Below are 23,996 nucleotides of genomic sequence, written 5' to 3' on the forward strand. Positions count from 1 at the left end.
CTTGTAAAGACCCCCCAGTGTGGACACTCACATACAACTTGTACACCCCCCACTGCTCATATTCACATAGAACATGTAAAGCCCCCCAGCGAGGACACTCACATACACCTTGTACACCCCCACTGCTCATACATAGAACTTTTAAAGCCCCCCAGTGCCAAAAGTCACAGACACCTTATACACCCCCCACTGCTCATATTCACATATAACTTGTAAAGCCCCCCAGTGCCCACAATCGCATTCACCTTGTACACCCCCATTGCCCATACTCACATATAACTTGTAAACCCCCCAATGCGCACACTCAAATACACCTTTTACACCCCCCAATGCTCAATACTCACATATAACTTGTAAACCCCCCAGTGCCCATACTCACATACACCTTGTACACCCCCCACTCCTCATACTCATATAGAACTTGTAAAGCCCCCCCCAGTGCCTACAGTCACATACACCTTGTACACCCCCCACTGCTCATACTCACATAGAAATTGTAAACCCCCCCCCCCAGTGTCAACAGTTACAGACACCTTGTACACCCCCCACTGCTCATACTCATATAGAACTTGTAAAGCCCCCCGAGTGCGGACACTCACATACACCTTGTACACCCCCCACTGCTCATACATAGAACTTGTAAGGCCCCCCAATGCTCACACTCCCATTCAATCCCTTACTTAACGATGAGGAGGGGGGGTGGGGGTGGAGTATACAGTGGGAATTGGAGCTGCCACACCAAGCAGACCACAGCGGAGCCGGCCATCCTCAGGGGAGATGGAGCTTGGCTGTGACAGTTGTCCAGCCCAGGGGAGCCAGTGGAGCTGCAGGGAAATCAACTCGGGAGCCGCTGAGCTACCCAGCTCTGAAGACCGCTCACACCTAGGTGTCCCTTCTTCTAAAAGATGCCCCCTTAGGCAAATGCCTTATTTGCTTTGCAGTAGATATGGTCCTGACCCTGTGAGCAACACACTTCCTGTGTAGTGCTCCAGTCGGGGCGCCCTTGAAAAGTGTTTTCAGTCACGAGGCACCCCTGTCCAAGGCTTGGCTCACATTACTGTGTGTCGTGGAACGCACACAAAATCGCACTCATTCCTGACACGCAGACAAATGCTCTGCCCTTTAGGGGTACCCCATACATTGGCAAACATGGGGTGTTTTTGGTGTGGTGCAATTTTAAGCCCATTGAAACATGTACACACACACATACACGTACACACACACACACACACGTACACACATGTACACACACACACATACACGTACACACACACACACGTACACATACACACGTACACACACATGTACACGTACACACACACGTACACACACATGTACACACACATGTACACACACACACACACGTATACACACACACATGTACTCATACATACACATACGTACACATGTACACACACGTACACCCATACATATATACACATATATATATGTAAACACACACACACACACGTACACCCATATATATACACACACATACACATGTACACACACATGTACACCGATATATATATACACACACACAGATGTACACCCATATATATACACATACATACACACACAAACACATACACACACATACACATGTACACACACACACACGTACACCCATATATATACACACACAAACACACACACATACACATGTACACCCATATATATACACACACACACACGTACACCCATATATATACACACATACACACATGTACAGCCCTATGAAAAGTTACAGTGCCTTGAGAGCACAGAAGACACTCCCCTTCCCTTTACTTTCCCTTTGCTGAGCGGTGCCGATGTACAGTGCGGCTGGGATCAGAAGCTCGGGCTCAAGTGACATCCATTCTCCCCACGGCACCCCTGAAGACCTGTGGCGGCACCCCGGTTGAGAAAGGCTGGTGTAGACAGCCAATTGCAATCTAATCACACCCCTCTTGCTGATCACAATTTCCACAGTCACTGTCAGACTTCTGAAAATGAAACTTACTGCCAGAAATGACAGGCTAGGAGGAAGCAGGAGCAATAATACTCCTCAAGAATAATTACAACAGCAGAATAGAAAACAAAGCTCTTAAGATGGATCTGCTATGCTGTTTCCTGACAAACTGTCTGGGGTTCCTGATGGCTTGGGCAGGTTAGTGCTCCTATATTATATATGATGTGTATATTAGTAGAGTCCAGTACTGCGTCAACCGTTGATTGATTTCGAAAGTTCGATAGTAGTGATGTCATACCTTTTACAAGCTAACGTAGGTTATTAAAGATGTAAAGATTTTGGGAGCCCTTGGGTTCCTTTCTCAGACAATTAAATGGCTCAGAATTCTCAGACTAAAATGGCTCTGAAATCCACATATACAGCTTTACAAAGAGGAGAATTTCGATACAAACATTCATTTAAAAAAAATAATAATTTAATACACTAGTAGTGTTTTAACTGTTTTAACCCTTTCGCTGCCTGAGCCGTTTTTGCATATATTTTGTTTTTTTTTGCACATATGATTAAAAAATTATTTTAGGCCTAAATATTACACAACCCCCCATATGATATATTTACTGAAAGCAGACACCCTAGAAAATAAAATAGCAGTAGGTCCAATTTTTTATGTCACACCATATTACCACAAAGGTCTAGGAAACGCAAAATTTCCATAAAAAACACACTAAAGTACATTTTAGGTCAAACAAACACAAACACACACACAAATTGTAAAATATAAAAGATGAGCTTGTTCTGAGTAAATATCCAACACACCAAACCTCAAAATTCTGTGCGCCTGGGAAATGGCATCAAACTTCAGTATTCTATATTTTCTATAGGTGACGCTTCCTGAGCCCCTACAGGTCATCAGTTTAGCATCACAGAGGAGGTCTGGTGCTGGAATTGTTGCTCTCACTCCAGTGTGCGCAGCGATATGTAACACGTATAGATGAATCAGAGTGACTTGCGAGCCACAGGTGTGATAATTACTAGAGGATCGCAAACATGAAACACATACCTACAACTGTGTTGGAAATATCTGCAAATGTATGTTGCGCTCCTAAATACTTCTCAATAAATAATAATTAAATTATTACCATTAAATTAATTCAAATTATGATACAAATAACTAATAAAAGTGTATAAATACCAAAAAATATTTAAATAGATAATTTCAACTAATCAATCTCCTCCAAATAAATATCAAAATAATTCCACATGAAATACTCCTCTAAAAAAATATTTTACCAAGTGCTCATAAATCATCTATTAGTGACATGATGTACTTACTAATACCCTCAATTTCATTTATATTCATAATACCCTCATTTAATATAATAAAAATAGTAAACCAACTAATAACCCTCAACTAAAACGCATTTAAATGATCCCCCATAAATAAAAATAACCAAATGCTCATAAATAATTAGTAGTGATTAGTATGAATCCAAATATCATCAAAATAATAGTCCCATTGAATAAACAATTGTTTATATATAGTGACTTGGTGCTTGTTGTTCTTCAATTTGTGACTTTTGTGAATCCTTCAAATAGTGAAGATGTGCGCTCACCTCCTTTGATGCCTGCAGTTAGGCTATACACGCTTTCGGTTCACTTTCCCTGGAACCTGCTAGACATATACTTTTGCTGGTAAAATTAGGAGATCCTTCCTTTAGGAGTAATGGATGTATCCTCTGGTGGCTGATTATCCACTCAGGGATTACACACTCCTTTTGTTATCCCAGACCTCCTAATTATCCTCTCCTTGTGTTACTCTGCATGCAGGAAGAAATAGAGGACATAGTGCTTTACCTTTTAAAACTTTTTATTCCCACCATCCAAGTATTAAACTCACAGTAGACAGGTTTAAATAACGCATCCTCTGCTGGCCTCTAAGTCATACACCTGCCGTCTATCGTGTTGTGCGGCTCCTCTCCGAGTGATGACGGAGCCCCTCCCCTACGCGTTACGCCTCCAATCATGTGGCTTCATCAGTCACTATATATAAACAATTGTTTATTCAATGGGACTATTATTTTGATGATATTTGGATTCATACTAATCACTACTAATTATTTATGAGCATTTGGTTATTTTTATTTATGGGGGATCATTTAAATGCGTTTTAGTTGAGGGTTATTAGTTGGTTTACTATTTTTATTATATTAAATGAGGGTATTATGAATATGAATGAAATTGAGGGTATTAGTAAGTACATCATGTCACTAATAGATGATTTATGAGCACTTGGTAAAATATTTTTTTAGAGGAGTATTTCATGTGGAATTATTTTGATATTTATTTGGAGGAGATTGATTAGTTGAAACTATCTATTTAAATATTTTTTGGTATTTATACACTTTTATTAGTTATTTGTATCATAATTTGAATTAATTTAATGGTAATAATTTAATTATTATTTATTGAGAAGTATTTAGGAGCGCAACATACATTTGTAGATATGTAACACGTGTATCGCAATCTATGTTTTCACGCATAGGTGCCCCAACGCATGGATTTATGTTCGTACATGCATATATGTGGGGGTGAGGGGGTCCTCAACTTTTTTGGGGGGATGTTATGTGTTGGGGTGTAACTTTATTTTTTGAAACAAAACATCTGGCAAGTCATCTGGCAAGACAGCGGGCACCGAGTCATCTGGCAAAACAGCGGGCAATGGGTCATCTGGCAAGACTGCGGGCATCGAGTCATCTGGCAAGACTGTGGGCACCGAGTCATCTGACAAGACAGCGGGCACCGAGTCATCTGACAAGACAGCGGGCATCGGGTCATCTGGCAAGACTGCGGGTGCTGAGTCATCTGGCAAGACTGCGGGCACCGAGTCATCTGGCAAGACTGCGGGCACCAAGTCATCTGGCAAGACTGCTGGCACCAAGTCATCTGGCAAGACTGCTGGCACCAAGTCATCTGGCAAGACTGCGGGCACCGAGTCATCTGCAACAACAGCGGGCATCGGGGCTTTAAGCTCGACAGCGGGCACCGAGTCATCTGGCAAGACAGCGGGCACCGAGTCATCTGGCATCAGGGTATCAGGCTAAATTGCGGGTGCCGGGGCACCAGGCTGAACCATGGAAGGCGGGTTCTCAGACGGCAGGCTGACTGGTTTGGATACTGGCAGGATGGTACTGGTTGGAAAGAATTTTCGCTTTTTCCTGGTTTTGGTTACTGCAGCGCAGGAAGTAAGCGCAGGTTTGTAAGTGGATAGAGCAGCTGTAGGCAGAGAAGAGCTGGGGGATGGAACAAAGGAGGGAGCAGTTGCTACAGAGGACTTCTTTACAGGGTTAAAGAAAGGATAGGTGCAGCGAGTGGGAGCAGGGGACTGATATGTGGTAGTTAGCAGAGTATACTGGGCAGTCACTGGGGGTGCTGTCGGGGATGCAGGAAGAGTGCCTTGAGCAGAGGAACGACGTTGCAAGATGACTGAGACTGGGTGCAACAAGTCTGACCATGTCTGCAGTATGGGTAGAACAAAGCTCAGCTTACACAAAGCCTGTCTGGTCAAAGACTGCACTGCGTTTATACAGTCTCTTAGTACCTGTTGTGAACATGCAGAATAACGCTCCAGAAAGTAATCTACATCATCCTCCAATAACCATACCAGGGACTCTACCTGGTCCGCACTAAATGGCGGCAAAAATTCATCCCTGCTTTCGGGGGTACCAGATGAAACCAACTCTGCACAAACCTGAATCAATGGTTGCACCTCAGAGAACTCTGTGCCCTGATCTACTAGGCAATGAGTGATCCTTATGCACTCTAGCAGTTCATCCCGGGTATACTCCTTCAGAGTCTGATAAGCATAATCTCTGTCATCAAACACTAGCAGAGATAAATACACCACCTCATCAAGATCCATCCTTCCCAGCAACAATAAGCCAAGATGGCTTCCCTGTGCAGCCACTTCTGGTCAGGATTGGCCTTGGTGTAATGTCAGGGCTCCGGGTATGACCAGAGGTGTGTGGACTGACACAGGGAAACGCAGGCTTCAGATATAGTATAAACAATATAATTTATTTAAGACTAAACAATACATAAACGCAGTGCAAGACTAAACATAAACACAGTGCAACCAAACCAAACCAAAACCCCCAACAGATAACAAAAGAACAATACTAAGCGTAGTCGGACGGCCGGGTCAGGAACAATCAGGCAGACAACGTACCAAAGGAGCAGACTGGAGAGTGGTCAGGAATAGCAGAGGTCAGGACAGGCGGAGTTCAATCAGAGTCAGGGATCAAGCAGGATCAGACAGGAAGCCGACAGGATGCAGGTACAGGGGCTCCTGGGAAAACATACACCAAGGCCCTGATTGCAAGTCTGGCCATTCCTTATATGCACCTCCTGCAATCAGACTCAGGTGTTTTGGCTGACTGCAGAAGTGAGCCTCTGGTTGCTGAGAGCACCCGCTGGCCAGTCCTGGTACTGCAACCCACAAGGCAGGTGAGTCCCACCACTATTGGCGAGTCCATTCCTGACAACTACCCTTTCCTTTTCCACATTCACTAAAAACCTAAACCCACAAACCAAAAAACAAACAAGACCACAAGTTAACATATACAATATGATAAAACTACATACAATAACTAATTTTATAAATGTAGCACTATCCCCTTAGGAGTCACTAAATGTTGGGTCCCCCGAACGTTCTGCACAGCCAGACAAAATGCATTTTCTCCACACTTGTTCACTTAGTTAACAGTCATTGAGCTTGATTTTGTAGGTTTTATTGAAGGGTTAACAACTTGGATGGGGTCTAGGGGTATATGGGATGCACAAGAAAACTGTAAATTTGAGGACAACTATGTACAGCAAATGTGGATAGCAACAGTCTCTCGTTTAAGAGTGTTAAAAGCCCTTTTTATGTACCTCCTCAGACCCCAGATACAGATAAATCCTCCTCTTTACCCAGCTGCCTGAGGGTATCTCTGAGCAAAGGGGCCCAAGAGCTGCCAGTTTGAAACAGTCCCAGTTAAGAAGCTAGTTGAGTCTAGCACCTGACTGCATTCTCCCCTTATCCAGCCAAGGGGGTGTAAGAGTACTCATACTGTCTTCTACTGTCAACTTAGTGGGTTGGTGGCTGCCTTCAGGCCTTATGCTGGGCTGGTTCCTTCCCTGCTGCTCAGGATGTCCTCCTTAGGAGACAGTGACACAGTTGAGGTCCTCTTTTCCAGCACCCTGGCTGTAGGTAGGCCTCCTCCCTGGCGCCCCCTCCCAGGTTCCACACTTCAGATCCTCACTCCATCTTCCACCTGACACTCACCGACTCTGCTCCCCAGGCTCTGTGATATTTGAGGGTTGCCTTGGTCACCATGCCCAGCCTTCTGCCAGGGGATTGGCAAAGGTCTCTCAAACATGCAGATCTGAGTCTCCTCCACTCCTCTTCCAGAAAGTTCCTCAAGCTTCTGAAAGGGTCAGAGGGCTCCTGAGGCTCTGACCTGTAAAATCTCCCTGGCCTGTCCTGAGGTGAACTCCTGCCTCACTCCCAGGCTTACTCATCCCAGGCTGCTACTCAGCCTCTATCTAAAAAAACTACCTTGCTAAACCTGAAGGGTGTTACATAAAGATAAAAAATGATTTCTTATCATTTGATGAAAATCAGGAAGAACCTATTTGCTCCATTTCCTCCATGACCTGAACGAACTGCCAAATCCTTGTCCCAGCTTCATATTGTCACAATTCTCATAACAAAAAACTCACCCACAGACCATGGGCACGCAATCTCTTACACTCAAACATTCTCTACTAAAAAAACAAAATACTTATCAATTGCAATAAACTTTCCTTCATACTGTTTACTAATATTCAAATCACTCTTGCCTTGCTCTTACCAGTCTTATATATCATTTTTCCAAGCTCTTCCATACCTCCTTTGCACACGCATCCAACAAAAAATATGTTCCACACTCTCATCTTCATACACACCTCCCTCGGACACACTTCACAATCACAATCTACAAAATCCCTCCTCTGAAACTCCCTTGTCAGCAAACACTTATGTACTGTCATCCATGCAATGGACTTCATTCACTAAAACACATCGCATGTAGTATTTAGGTAATCTGACACATTTTTCCCAGATATTGCATGCAATGCTGAAACTATCCCTGTATGCAGTATTTACCTCAAAAAGCAAAAACACTTGGTAAATACCGCATAAAACGATGTTAAAGTCAATTGACTAAAGGAAATAAATAAATATATTTGGTAAATATGTAGTGGTTCAGGCATGCAATAGTTAAGGAATCTGTTTTATTTTAGCTGGTTGTGAAAGAGCTGGCAGCAGCCAGCATCCTTAACAACCAGTAAATAGCTGGTTGTTAAGGAGAAGGCGGCTGCCCCCCTCCTGAACCATACCAGGCCACATGCCCTCAACATGGTAGGGGTGCTTTGGGCAGGGTGGCTCCCCCCCCAAAGCACCTTGTCCACATGTTGATGTGGACAAGAACCTCTTCCCCACAACCCTGGGCTGTGGTTGTGAGGGTCTGCGGGTGGGGGGCTTATCGGAAGGGGGCCTTTAGCAAGGGGGCCCCCAGATCCCGCCCCCCATCTGAATGTGTATGGGGTACATGCTGCTGTTACCCATTCACAAAAAAAAACTGTAGTGTGCAAAAACACAGGAGACAGTCTTTGAGAAGTCCTTTATTAAAAGAAGGAAAATAAAAGAATGTCCCCTGAAGTAGATGTAACATCAATCACGATGCCCGCCACCGCCAACCCGAAAATTTTGAAAATATAGATTTGAAAAACAGTTGTGCAAATATCATGTGGCATAGGACAAATGCAATTGCCTCTGATTTCAAAAAATATATAATTATTTTGGGAATTTAAGAAATTTTCTAGCAGAAAAAATGCAGCGTGAAATGTGTCTGATTTTGAAAATTGCTAAGGATGCAAAGTGATTAAGACTGCCCTAAATTGAGATTATACTCTGGTGAAGTAAAAAGTCATATGTAAGGATGGGATGCTGTGAAATGTTATATTAATTGTATAAAAGTGCATATTACAGTGCCTTGAAAAAGTATTCATACCCCTTGAAATTTTCCACATTATGTCATGTTACAACCAAAAACGTAAATGTATTTTATTGGTATTTTATGTGATAGACCAACACAAAGTGGCAAATAACTGTGAAGTGGAAGGAAAATGATAAGCCAGTTTCTACTTTTTTCATTCTCCAGCTCTACACTGCTCTATGAAAGAAAGAATTGGATTGCCAAATAAAATGTTCTGTCCTTCAGGCACTTTTTTGCATGAGATCCTCTCTTTTTTTTTTACAGAATCACACAGTCTGAAATATTATGGCACAGCCATCTCAAACCCTGTGGGATTTCCATCATATTTCTATAAAGTGTATATTGATGATTTGGAGGTGGCAAGTTACAATGGGGAAACACGTATTTTTCAATCCAGTTTAAAAGGACATGTTAACGCTGACTACTGGATAGATGAAACTTCAGTGCGCCAACATTTTCAACAAGTTCACAAAGAACAGATTGATTACGTAAATAGTGTTTTAAATCTTACACAGGGTAAGTGTTAGGATGCCTCTTTGGCTATTATATTCTGTGTTGTGGCATGCCCTTCCTTTGCTTGTGTGATTTTGGTTTGTGCATCATTGGGAATAAATAACTATACTGGGCACAATTTAGAGTATAATTACCCTTACTTCCTAAACATCAGCAGCACACTGTTTTAAGTTTGAAGGAGACTGGACTGAAAAGGGGAAAAAATTGGAGCCATGGCCTGTAGAGCACTGACTGACCATCACCAAGCAAAGCAGTATAATGTTAGATTATCAATCAATGATGAAATTAGTGATAAGGAAAACTAATAATGTGGAGGATACAATAGAGTTCATTTACCGTGTGACTAGGAATGCTTCACTTTACAAATTGAAAGTCCACTGAGCTTAATGGATGTGGTGAAGCTGTTCTAACTTCAGCTATCAATTTAGAAATTCAAAAGCAAAAATTCATTTTTTTCTATTTTCTTCCTATAAAAGAAAAAATAAACGAAAAATTGCCTTTTATTCATTCAATATCATTTACTCAACAAAAATATCAATAGAATTGTCTACTGTTACAAAAAGTAAGTATATCTTGGCATCAAAAGTTAATATTGCCCCCTGTAGCAGAAATAACATATTGTATGTGTTTTTATAACTGCCTAACATGAACACTTCTAAATGAAACATTCCTTCAGTTGTAAGATGTCTGTGGGTTTGCTTATATGAACTGCTTGTTGTTTTAAAATCCCTACAAACTTCCAATGGTAGTCAAATTGGGGTTTGGCTTACGGAAGTCCATAACCTTCTATTTTTTCCTTCCTTTCCTTCAATTCCTTGGTGGATTTGCTAGGATGTTTTGGATCATTATCATTTTGAATGACTTGTTTCCTGTTCAGCTTTAACATTTGGAAAGATGTAGAAAGAAAAGCCAGCACACACTGAATCGATCACAAGCATCCACGTTTACTGTACAAACCATTCACAAACACAGAAGGAACGGTCCCTGCCTTCTTTAATGCATTTCACCCAATCAGATCTTAGTCGTAGAACTTCCTTTAGAGGAGGTGGTCCTAAGGTGGGGTGTGTCTTTGCCAAGTTTTTGGATGGTCTGTACAATAAACGTGGATGCTTGTGATATGGTGTTATGACTTTTTTCTCTCCTCCTAATTAAAGATTGTGGACAGCTCAGCCTGCCTCCTGCACCTTGGGAGTGGCACCAGGGTGAAGTCACTTGGAGTGGAGGGTTCTTTCAATTAATACTATCCAAAAGTGTTTTGGACAGATGGTCTCATAGGGGTTTATTTACTAAAGCTGGAGAGTCCAAAATCAGACTCCCTTCTGCATAGAAACCAATCAGCTTCCAGGTTTCATTGCCAAAGCTTCATTGAACAAGCTGAGGTTAGAAGCTGATTGGTTTCTATGCAGAAGGGAGTCTGATTTTGGACTCTCCAGCTTTAGTAAATAAACCCCATATTGTCATCAAATGATACAGGAAAGAGTAGGAGCAAAACACCAAAGGTTCGAAAGTCCAAAGTGATGTTTCATTAAATGATCAGTAGAAAGAAAGCAAATTTGGTGAATTCAGTTAAGCACTACTGACACTTCTCTGGTGCTATGGCACCTTAAAATGGCCCGCATCAGATTAAAAAATCCCTACCACCCACAGCTTTACCAACTTGTGCAGCAGATTCAGGAAGTTCTTAATAGGGCCAGTTTTACAAAGTGGCACTAATAATGCACCACATTTTAAAAATTATAACCTCCAACTTGTAGATAACAAAACTGGAGATATATGAGCCCTACTCTAAGCTGGCGTACAGAGATGGGCAGAGTGCCTGTTCCTGTATGCAGTGTAGCAGAGCAGCATATCTGCCACTGCTACCCTTTACCTGTCACTGGTTTTTAAGGATGCTGTTGGCTTCACAGCTGACAGCCTCCTAGCAACCAGTGATGCTGCAGTGGGCAGAGCCTGATGGGGAAGTTGAGATGCTAGTCTCCTGCTCAGCATGTAATTGACAGCAGGTAGTGGGAAGATTCTATTGCCAATACCAGGCTGTATATTGGCTAAGGATCCATTGCCAGCTGTCAGTCACAAGAGAAGCAGACATAATGGGGAACTAGTGTCTGTAAATCCCCATCAGACTCTACCCCCATGTAGAAAACTCCCTGCAGCTGTCTGACAGGTGCAATGGTGGGGATGAAACATAGCTGCACTGATGGTGGAGAGTCCATATGGACATTCTGGTCTCAATGTCTCTCCACACTTGGTGCATGCTCCAGACTCATGTACCTGTCTACAACATGCACATGGAACTGTCACCAGCACCAATATTTGTTGTGTGGAGGCATGTTGGAATTCTGAAACATATCTTAGACATTGAATATATTGGATATTGAGTCCTTTAACACACGCAGCCGCAAAGGAGGGGAGTTAGAGCAATGGCTGCAATTGAGAGAGTCTCTGTGTGGAGATAGATGCTGTGTGCGATAAGAAGTTTGCGGCTGCGTGTGTTAAAGGACTCAAGGCTGTGTATGTTCAAGAGGTCCAAGGCTGTGTGCATGAAATAGCCAACTGTCTGGGAGACCAAACAAGCAGAGGGTCCTATAGCGGTACCCAGATGAAGTCACGAGGTACGTGACGTAACGCGTAGGCACGCAGAGACGCTGTTTCCGGAGTCCGGAGTGACGCACTTCCGGTACGGGACGCCATTTTCTAAGAGGCTACATGAGTGCAGTTTACCCATGCAGGGGAGAAGTAAACGCTGTACGTCAAATGTGAGTTGTTCTTTACTTATCTCACAAATAAATGCTGGATTTGAAAAACTACTACACTATGGAGGATCTTCTCTTTTTTTGAACTCACTATTGTGAGAGTGAGTATTCACAGTGGGTCGCGGTAGAGGACTCCATAAGGCGTAGAGGTGTGGAGGAGACCTATAGGAGGATAGCCCGAGAGGCACCATCCGGGAGAGTTGAGGATCCAGGGTGATCCTAGAGGCTTGTTGGCCCCTAGGGGTCATTGAAAGGAGGTGAGGAGGCATTGCAGCCAAAGTAGCAGAGTGGATTTGTGCACGAGTGACACTATGCTAACACATTGCATGTGCATCTAAGCATCACTTGGACTTTATTGTTTTATATTTGTTTCTTGGACATCGGACAATTTATTTATTGTAGTGATTTGGCACGATCACATACTACATATTTACTTGGAGTGGCACTAACACTTATTATGTTGAATGTTTTTTTAACATCAATATGTTTTATGAGGTTTATCACTTATGAGTTAAGTTACACATGTTATGAGCACTTAGATTATTTTAGACACTATGAGATTTGTCACTAGATTCATGATTTCTATTTATCAATTTATATCTAAGTTGCTTTGATTATGTTATTTAGCGCTACACTATTATAATATATCTTAGACATTCTTTGTGAATATCCCTGAATGTGGTTTGTGGGTTCAGACACTCTCCCTTTATCAGGGCTCCAATCTAAGCCATAATACACACATACCATTTGTAAGCGGTACAGGTGGACAGCACTGGTGGGTGGCACTGCTGGACACTGATCATCAGGACACTGATCATCAGTGCCCTGATGATTGGTGCCAGTCCCTCCTGTGACAGCGTGAGGAAAGTGCAGCTGATAACAGGCAGCTCAGTGATCTGCTCAGTGATCTGCTGTGTAATTGGACAAGGCTGATCACGTGGTAAAAGGCTGCTGTGATTGGCCCTTTACCACACCATATGATCAGCTGTGTCCATAGGACACAGAGATCACAAAGATCACCTTGTGCGTGTTCTGGGAGGATGTCATATGACGCCCTCCCAGAACTGGCCGGCTGCAGTGAAGCCGTCATTCGGCTATCTGCGGTCAGAAAGTGGTTAAAGGAATATCTCCTATCTCTCTCTGAGCAATTGACAACATTGCAGAAGGCTGGTGCTTACGGGGATAGGGTGATATCTAGGCTAAAAAAAGTTTTTGAAACACATGCCACACACTTGATTAATGTGAATTGCCACCTGGAAGATTTAGATAACAGAGGGAGAGGAATAACATCAAAGTGAGAGGCATCCCTGAATCTGTGTCTACTGAACAACTTTTGTTGGCCTTACAATATATCGTTAACAATCTTGTTAACACTGTCATTGATTTTGAGAGAGGACACAGAGCCCTTAGGCCAAGGGGGCACACAGCTCCCCCCCCCCAGGGAAATTATTTGCTATCTTGCCAATTTCCCATTGAAGGAAGAAATCCTCAAAAAAGCCAGACAAAATGATCTCATTACTTTTAACGGTCATGAACTTGCCCTCTTTCAGGACCTATGCCCTTTTACTTTGAAAAACAGAAGAGCATTACGCCCTCTACTGGACGTTATGCAGGAGCAGGGGATTCCTTATAGATGATGGTTTCCTTTTGCTTTGCAAGCTACCCAGAATGGCAAACACTCTCTGTTGAGGCTGCCTTCAGATACCCGGGGTTTCTGTGATGACCTCCAACTCCCGTAAGTGGATTTACCGGAATGGTATGAGGAATTTCGACTTCCATCAGCAATTCCAGCCACTGATTATATGCCTCCACAAACCCCCCCTAAACCACAGTATAGGAAAACCAGACACCAGAAGCAGGCTGGTCCTGGCCCAAGCTTGTCCTCACCGAAGTCTAAGCAGTTCAGAGCTACAGAGGATACAGATGATACCTGACTGTGATTAGTCAATTTTATCTTCTCTCCTCCTTTATTGTCCTTATTGCTCTTTCAGTCCATGATTATTTCCAGATGGAGAGGGCATTGGGGGTTCACATATTGTGGGAGGTCTTTCCTGCGGCTAACCACCCTGGACTCACTTCCCTTGATGTGTGTTTGTTCTAGCTCCTTGTATTTATGTTTTGACACAGTTTGCCTAATTGATGGTTGTGTGCTTAATTAGCCAGGTGATACCATTTTACTCTGCTTACGGACTGACCGCCGGAATGTTCCTTAATGATGGCTTTCAAGGCCCACATGGCCTAATAGTTATGTGTCCATTTTCACCTTGTTTGAAAATGTTGCACCTGTCTAAGGTATATTCCTAATTATTGCAAATGATCTTTGGATCCAATCTGATCTCTGTGATACTGTCTGTGCAGTTACCTGAATCCTGCATTTAATACTTGTTACTGGTTCTGAGTTCAGACCTCCCTATACATATATGTCATTTGTTTTTTATTATCTTTGCCGCTCCTAGGGTAATATTTACCATAGGTGTTATCTGTCATTATTGGAAGACGGCTCTCCATGTTCAATAGTCCCTCCCATTAGCCCCGCAATTTGGCAGAGTACCACTTTGAGTTCAATACCATAACATCGAGTTTCCTTGCCTACTTCTGCTAATACTTATTTAACCTTACGATATGGTATTTTTCCCTATACCATTAACAACTTGTTTATATTGGCTTGCAGTATCATAAAGGTTAGTGATAAACAAGATTTTCCTTACACACGTTTGTTCTGAATAGATCTGCTTACGCATTCTTTGTGGTTTCTTCTTATATTCTTTCCTTATTCTACCAGCATGCCTTACTCCAATCTAGGGAAGAAACCCCTGATCATTTCCCATAATATCAGGGGTTTAAATGTCCCTGCGAAGTGTTCCCAATTGTTACGCGAGCTCGATAAAGCCAAGCCTTTCATAGTGTTTCTGCAAGAAACGCATTTTAAAACTGGACAGATTCCGAAGTTGTCAAGCAAATACTTTACAAAAGCATACCATTCCACTAATGCTTTAGCCTAGACCAGCAATGGGCAAACTACGGCCCGCGGGCCGTATACGGCCCGGCGGACCTTTTAATCCGGCCCGCAGAGCTAGGCTCCTCTCACAGTCCGCCCTGAAGTCCCCAAGTCCCCCCTGTGTCAATTCACTTACCCCTCGACGTATCTGCGCATGTGCCGGAGATCGCCGATTGGCTGCTAATGCCTGAAACTGGCACATGCGCAGATACGTCGAGGGGGACAGATCCTCATAGGAGACAGATTTTCATGCTGCACCGGAACGGCGCGGGACACGGCGAGAGGAACGCGCGGAGCAAAGGTAAGTGAATTGACACAGGGGGGACTTGGGGACTTAATATGGGGGATGAATTAATATGGGGAATGAATTACTATATGGGGGATGAATTACTATATGGGGAATGAATTACTATATGGGGGATGAATTACTATATGGGGATGAATTACTATATGGGGATGAATTACTATATGGGGGATGAATTACTATGGGGGATGAATTACTATATGGGGATGAATTACTATGGGGGATGAATTACTATATGGGGGATGAATTACTATATGGGGGATGAATTACTATATGGGGGATGAATTACTATGGGGGATGAATTACTATGGGGGATGAATTACTATATGGGGGATGAATTACTATGGGGGATGAATTACTATATGGGGGATGAATTACTATGGGGGATGAATTACTATATGGGGGATGAATTACTATATGGGGGATGAATTACTATGGGGGATGAATTACTATGGGGGATGAATTACTATATGGGGGATGAATTACTATATGGGGGATGAATTACTATAGGGGGGATGAATTACTATATGGGAGATGAATTACTATATGGGGGATGAATTGCTATGGGGGATGAATTACTATAGGGGGGATGAATTAATATGGGGGATGAATTAATATGGGGGATGAATTACTATGGGGGATGAATTACTATGGGGGATGAATTACTATATGGGGGATGAATTACTATGGGGGATGAATTACTATATGGGGGATGAATTACTATGGGGGATGAATTACTATGGGGGATGAATTACTATATGGGGGATGAATTACTATATGGGGGATGAATTACTATATGGGGGCTGAATTACTATGGGGGATGAATTACTATATGGGGGATGAATTACTTTATGGGGGATGAATTACTATGGGGGATGAATTAGTATATGGGGGATGAATTACTATAGGGGGGATGAATTACTATAGGGGGGATGAATTACTATTGGGGGGATGAATTACTATGGGGGATGAATTACTATATGGGGGATGAATTACTATGGGGGATGAATTACTATAAGGGGGATTAATTACTATATGGGGGATGAATTACTATATGGGGGATGAATTACTATGGGGGATGAATTACTATATGGGGGATGAATTACTATATGGGGGATGAATTACTATGGGGGATGAATTACTATATGGGGGATGAATTACTATGGGGGATGAATTACTATATGGGGGATTAATTACTATGCTTACTATGGGGGAATATTACTATACTTACTATGGATGACACATACACATAATTCATCTACTCTTGGTCTGGCCCCCGGGTCCAATATATGAACCCATTGCGGCCCTCGAGTCAAAAAGTTTGCCCACCCCTGGCCTAGACTAAGGTGGTCACCATATTGATCAGTAGGGAGGCACAGATTTCGATCACAAAACAATCAATTGACCCAGAGGGTAGATACATCTTCTTGAAAGGCTCATGGGCAGGTACACCGATCACTTTGGCTAATGTCTATTTCCCCAATTCAGCCCATCTCCGTTTGCCAACAAATTGTTGACGAGCTCAAAGGGTTTGCAATTGGCTGTTTGATCCAAGGGGGATATTTTAATATTCCGATTAACCCTGTTTTTGACATGTCCACTGGGGCAACTTGTATATGTAAAAATCTTAAAAGGAGTAAGCTACTTATGAGATCTTTATTACTGATTGATGCTTGGAGATCACTTAACCCCACTGGCCATGATTACATGTGCTATTCCTTACCACACAACCGATATGCCAGGATTGAATACCTTTTCATTTCAGACCTCCCTTTGCTGACGGACGCTAAGATTGGTATACAATCTTTTTCAGACCACACCCCAATATCACTTAGTTTGACTCTCCTGGATTGGACAGCTAAGATGTATAACTGGAGACTTAACCCGGCTTTGTTGACTGATGTGGAAATTCTGACCGATATCACCAATACTATTAAGCAATATTTTGATATCAACAAGGTTACAGAAACTTTTCCTATTAGCATGTGGGAGGCACACAAATGTGTTGATCGTGGCGTGTTTATTAAGTGGGGTGCCAGACGGAAAAGGGCGCGGTCTAGGAAAAATGTGGAAATTTCCGCAAACATAGCGAAACTTGAATCCCAGCATAAACTATCCCTTGCTAATTCTATGGCTGCTGAACTTCAGAAGGCGTGGTTGGAACTACAGGCCATCTTAGACACCAACTATAAGCGTTCCTTATTTTTAAAAATACGAGCTTACTATGAGGGAGCAAACAAAAGTGGGCATTTCTTGGCCAGGGCCTTGTGAGAGGGTAAACTAAATGAAAATATTTGTGGAGAAAAATGTCAGAAACTTGAAAGGTACCTTGGAACATAATAGTAAAGTGATTGCCTTATTGTTTCATCAATATTACACCACCCTGTATAATTTGCCCCCCATTCACACCCCCAAAGATCTTAAGGGAGAGAATTGATTTAATTAATGATTTTCTTAGGAAAAGTAAATTGCCTTCCCTAAAGCATTCAGATATCAAACTGCTAGAATGCCCTATTGGGGGGACAGAGTTGACTAATGCTAATAAAAGTTTAAAACTGGGGGAAAGCCCAGGCCCAGATGGACTGACATCACAATATTATAAGACCTTTAGCTGCCTACTCTCTACGCCTCTACCTCAGACATTCAACTCTTTGAGCATGCCACAGTCTATACCTCCTTCTTTGTCTCTTGCACATATCACTGTCATCCCCAAAAAGGATAAAGACCCTGCTGAATGTACAAGTTACAGCCCTTTTTCCCTATTTAACACTGATATAAAATTGCTTGCAAAAATACTGGCCAATCGGTTTAGACCTTATCTATCTGATACCATTGGACTGGAAAAAGTCGGTTTTATGCCAGGTAGGGAAGCACATGACAATATTGTTAAGGCCTTTAACTTAATCCATAGGGCAAGTGCAGAGGGTTTCGAGGGCCTTCTCTTCTCTACTGATGCGGAGAAGGCCTTCTTGGGACTTTATGTTTAAGAATTAAGTATTAAGAATGGAATGAGGCAGGGTTGTCCCCTGTCTCCCCTTCTATTCATTCTCACTCTTGAACCCTTCATATGGCTTGTTCAGCAAAATGAGGCAATTCATGGATTCCAGGTCAACAATGAGACTTTCAAAACTGCATCATACATGGATGACCTGTTATTTTTCATATCTCAACCTCATATTTCTGTACCTAACCTTCTGAGCTTATTCATCCATTATCTTTTTCTCTCCAATTTGAAAATAAATTACACTAAATCAGAGGCATTAAATGTAACAGTAAACATCTCTTCCCTAGCCCTCATTAAGCGAAACTGCTCTTTCAGGTGTGTCCCTACAGCCCTTAAATACCTGGGCATTTGGCTTACTCCAAATCTAGATGACTTGTACACACAAAACTTTGTCCCCTTACTACGCAATATTCAGAAAGATCTCAAAATTTGGCATGCAAAATGTTTCTCCTGGTTTGGCAGGGCAGCCATCATTAAAATGAATATTCTTCCTCGGATACTATATTGCATGAACACTCTCCCGATTCGGCTCCTATCAATCTTTTTTAAGAAATTACAACAGGCCCAAAGAGCCTTTGTGTGGGCCAATAAAACAACCATGCATTCAATTTCAACTCATCACGCGCTCCAAAAACTTTGAAGGTATGGGATTACCAGACTTTAAAAAGTATTACTACGCTACTCACATTACCAGAATAATAGACTGGAATTGTCATTCCAAGCATAAACATTGGGTTTCCTTTGAAAGCTTTTACACTTTAGCTCCCTTAAGATTTTCACCATGGCTGTCAAAGTCTACCCATCCAAAGCATTTGCTAGCACATCCCTTAATTGGCGCAACACTAGATGTGTTTCATGATCTTGCGAGGCTTGTGGGCTTTGCTAGCTCTCTGGGTCCTCTCACTCCTATTGCTGATAATCCAGTTTCCCCCCAGAGAAAACTGTAGTGATTCCAGTGCATGAGTCAGGCTTATCTCCCAAGATATAATCTTTTTAGACTTGGTTTTGTCAGTCACAGATAATGAAATTTGTAGTACAAATTACACCAAACCCACTAGTGGGAACCCATATCTACACTATTCTAGCTGTCACCATCCAGCCTGGAAAAATAATATTCCCAGTGGCCAATTCCAAAGACTAAGGAAGAACTGTTCAAAATTATGTGATTACCAAGAACAAGGTTCTCTCCTTTCAAAAAAGTTTTCTGAGAAAGGCTATCCCCCTTCCCTTATAAAAACGCATATACCAAACATAGCGTATTGATGGACCGACCATACACTCAGGCCCGTGACCAGTCTAACTCGGTTAGGTTCATCACTGGTTTCAACACATCACATCGTGATATTACAAACATCATTCGCAAACACTGGCACATTTTACAATTAGATCCTAGATTAGCACCTAATCTCCCACGCGCCCCACAAGTAACTTTCAAGAGATGTAAAGAAAACAAAACCTCAGCGCTCAGGACTTCCTATTTACCACACAAATCCCCGTGGGATGCTGCTGTGCACAGGTACAAAAGACCAAAAAACTTTTAACAATGAAAACCAGCGCAAACCCTCATAATCAATTAAATTACTCAACTTTAAAAAAACATTATTGTGCTGATAAAGATATATATAATAAATTATATATAAATAAATTAATATAAAAAAATAAAAACATTAAATTCATAAGTCCAGTGACAAAAAAATCAAGTGACAAAAAAATCAAAAAAATCCCAAAAAATATATATATATATATAATTACAGTCCCGTGACAAAAATAAATCAAATTAAATTATAATTTTCATTAGGTTCTTCCGTGTTACTGATCCCTTCACCATCCACCAGTGCAGAAATCAACATTAGCCGCACTCACCAGATAATGGTGAGTCACACGCCTTTCAGGATTATTAAGGGCTCCTGGACCCCCTTTACTTTTTGTGAGACCTCCAAGTGCTGTTTCCTCTTATGTCTAGGTACCTCTTCTGCTTACTCCTCTCACCGAATCCCCCAAGGAAAATCAGGAAGAAGAAAAGACCATAGCGTGATACCGTAGTAATTTCTCCTCAAAATAATCTCTCCAGACCACTCACATTCTTTTGCAGGATATAGCCCGCCTTTTATTCAAAACAACAGTGATTTTCTTCCAAAATGATCCACTTTTCATCTACACCGATTTTTGTAAGAGACCCCACAGTTTAGTGTGCAGCAGGATGGCAGACCTCAGCTACAGACTCATCCACTAAGCTAAGATGGCCCCTTGGAACGCACCGCTCGGCGTGCGCTCCACTCACCGGAAATGACGTCAGACGACGGAGCAGGCAACCGGAAGTGCGTCAACGCGTTTCGCCCCACCCACAGGGCGTTATCAAGCTTGATAACGCCCTGTGGGTGGGGCGAAACGCGTTGACGCACTTCCGGTTGCCTGGTCCGTCGTCTGACGTCATTTCCGGTGAGTGGAGCGCACGCCGAGCGGTGCGTTCCAAGGGGCCATCTTAGCTTAGTGGATGAGTCTGTAGCTGAGGTCTGCCATCCTGCTGCACACTAAACTGTGGGGTCTCTTACAAAAATCGGTGTATATGAAAAGTGGATCATTTTGGAAGAAAATCACTGTTGTTTTGAATAAAAGGCGGGCTATATCCCGCAAAAGAATGTGAGTGGTCTGGAGAGATTATTTTGAGGAGAAATTACTACGGTATCACGCTATGGTCTTTTCTTCTTCCTGATTTTCCTTGGGGGATTCGGTGAGAGGAGTAAGCAGAAGAGGTACCTAGACATAAGAGGAAACAGCACTTGGAGGTCTCACAAAAAGTAAAGGGGGTCCAGGAGCCCTTAATAATCCTGAAAGGCGTGTGACTCACCATTATCTGGTGAGTGCGGCTAATGTTGATTTCTGCACTGGTGGATGGTGAAGGGATCAGTAACACGGAAGAACCTAATGAAAATTATAATTTAATTTGATTTATTTTTGTCACGGGACTGTAATTATATATATATATATATTTTTTGGGATTTTTTTGATTTTTTTGTCACTTGATTTTTTTGTCACTGGACTTATGAATTTAATGTTTTTATTTTTTTATATTAATTTATTTATATATAATTTATTATATATATCTTTATCAGCACAATAATGTTTTTTTAAAGTTGAGTAATTTAATTGATTATGTGGGTTTGCGCTGGTTTTCATTGTTATAACTTTCAAGAGAGCCCGTTCTTTGAAAAACATTCTAGCCCCAAGCAAAATGTCACTGTCCACCTACATAGACAACGGCCCCCTTCCTACATTTGACGACAGAATTGGTATCTACAGATGCAACAAAAGAGGTTGTCTCACCTGTCAGTCCATCACCCATGGCAGATCACAGTTTTTGGACTCCCAGGGCAACAGCTACCACATTCGTCAGTTTATAACGTGTGCAACTGACCACGTCATATACGTTCTCACATGCCCGTGTAAGCTCCTATATGTAGGCCGAACCACACGCCCTCTACGCAAACGCATAGGGGAGCACAGAAGACTTATAAGAGATGGATGCGATAAGCATAGTGTCCCCAGGCACTTTTTGCAATCCCATCAAAATAATTTCAGTCTTCTTGAGGTCTTAGCAATCGAACATATTCCAAAGGGTACATTTACTGACAATGAAAGACTAGCCCATTTGTGTAAGAGAGAGACGTTCTGGATCTACAAATTAGGTTCTATGACCCCCAATGGTCTCAATGAGGATCTTGAAATCCATAGCATTATTTAACAAGTTTGACTTCTAGTCCCCGGAACTGAGATCCTCCAGTGTGTTTTTTATTACATACAGTATTGTCTTCTTTTAATCCTTGTTTTTTAATCTGCACTGTCACCATGTATATATTCTGTGCACTCAATTACGAATACATGTTATTATGCATATATTATATTTATTTAATTATGAACATATGAGCTACCTAATTTGATACCAGGATTGATTTTATTATATTCCTTTTAGTCATACCTTTTATACAGTCATTTTCATATACCTTTGATACAGTCATTTTCATATGCCAAGCATTCACTTCTCCCTACTCCCTTCTTTGCCCATATACCCATAATTACCTCACTGTAAACGCAATTTTTGACATAGCTTCCATGAACCAGCGATGTCATTTTTAACTTGTGTGTTTTTTTTTTTTTTTTTGTTTTTGTATTACCTTTATTTTACTAAAGATGATAGTATATCATGCTTTCCAATGCTATTGTTTTTATACATATCATTTTTTATAACTTGCAATCTGTACCTTTAAATTTGTATTCAGCATTGCTTCAGGACGAGCCGTCCGCTCTGATTGACACCCCATCCCCTGCTAATTACACTCAGCCAGCCTTCCCTTTAATGGTCTTCTATATAATGGCCGCCGGCCATGGTTACCAGAGACTTGACAAAGCGCAACTGCGCGAAACATGTCGTCTTGGTAACCCCACATATGCTCCCAGCTGAAGCCAACGCCGGACACTGCCTTCGTTTGCCATGGTGACACCACCCAGGACGCTGGTACGCTGACACCACGTGATTTGAAGCCGACAGGAGCATTCTTTGATCTCAGCTCCCCTCAGAGCGGACGGGCCGTCCATTGGAATCACACTGTCCACTTCAGGCTGGTTAATTTTATTATACTTGCTACTTTATCTCACCCAATAAAGATGCACCTCCACTAAGGTGCTTGTCTGAGAGCATTTTCCACAGCGCCTTTTTTTCCAGTTCTCTTCATCATGCATATGATTAACAAGGCAGCAGTGGTGAGCTCATGATTAACTGTTCACATGTTTCCACCTGGAGTGGCCTCTCTGCGCTCATTTGTATGAGTTTTCCTTATCTCTGTTGGTGACTCATTGCCTCAAACGTGGGGAGTTAAGTCCAAAGGAGAGCTCCAGGAGCTATGTGGAAGGGTTTTTATCCCAGGTTGGACTTATTTTCAAATACAGAATTACTTAACTAACCACAGACAGAAGGATGCTTTTTCTAGACCTCTCACAATCCTAGAAACACTTTGTTTGAAGGGGAAACCCGTTGACAAAACCACCTCTTCATGGCTTCAAAACAATCGCTCTGATCCCCCCCCCCGACAATTTCCGGTCGGGTTGGGAAACCAGCCCTTCAGGCAGAGTTCTCTGATGATCAATGGAGAAAAGCCTGCATTTTTGCTCACAAATGCTCCATCAGCACTAGAAATCAAGAAACCTCCTACAAATTGCTAACAAGATGGTACACTACAGCGGATTTGTTAAAGAGGTGGTTCCCCCAGATGTCAAGCTTATGTTGGCGATGTGAATCAGCCAGATTTCACAAATTATGGTCCAGTTGGTATGCTTTCACTTTCTCAAAAATGTATAGAGGGCTAATGGGCGAATATCATTTCTCTTCTTTTTGATGTGCGT

General features: G+C 42.1%; 1 protein-coding gene across 1 annotated transcript in view; it reads left to right on the top strand.

Annotated features, from left to right (window-relative positions):
- Positions 1-1,799: 1,799 nt before the first annotated feature.
- LOC149437523 (major histocompatibility complex class I-related protein 1-like) overlaps positions 1,800-23,996 on the top strand; it is a 58,290-nt gene continuing 36,093 nt past the window's right edge. Inside the window, exons 1-2 of the mRNA XM_089660871.1 lie at positions 1,800-2,149; positions 9,292-9,543. Coding sequence (XP_089516997.1) covers positions 2,092-2,149; positions 9,292-9,543 — 310 coding nt within the window. The 5' untranslated portion in view covers positions 1,800-2,091. The remainder of the gene's footprint in view (positions 2,150-9,291; positions 9,544-23,996) is intronic.

This window comes from Staurois parvus, unplaced genomic scaffold (assembly GCF_062004578.1).
Source record: "Staurois parvus isolate SC_StPar_1 unplaced genomic scaffold, SC_StPar_1.0 ptg001284l, whole genome shotgun sequence".
Taxonomy (NCBI): Eukaryota; Metazoa; Chordata; class Amphibia; order Anura; family Ranidae; genus Staurois; species Staurois parvus.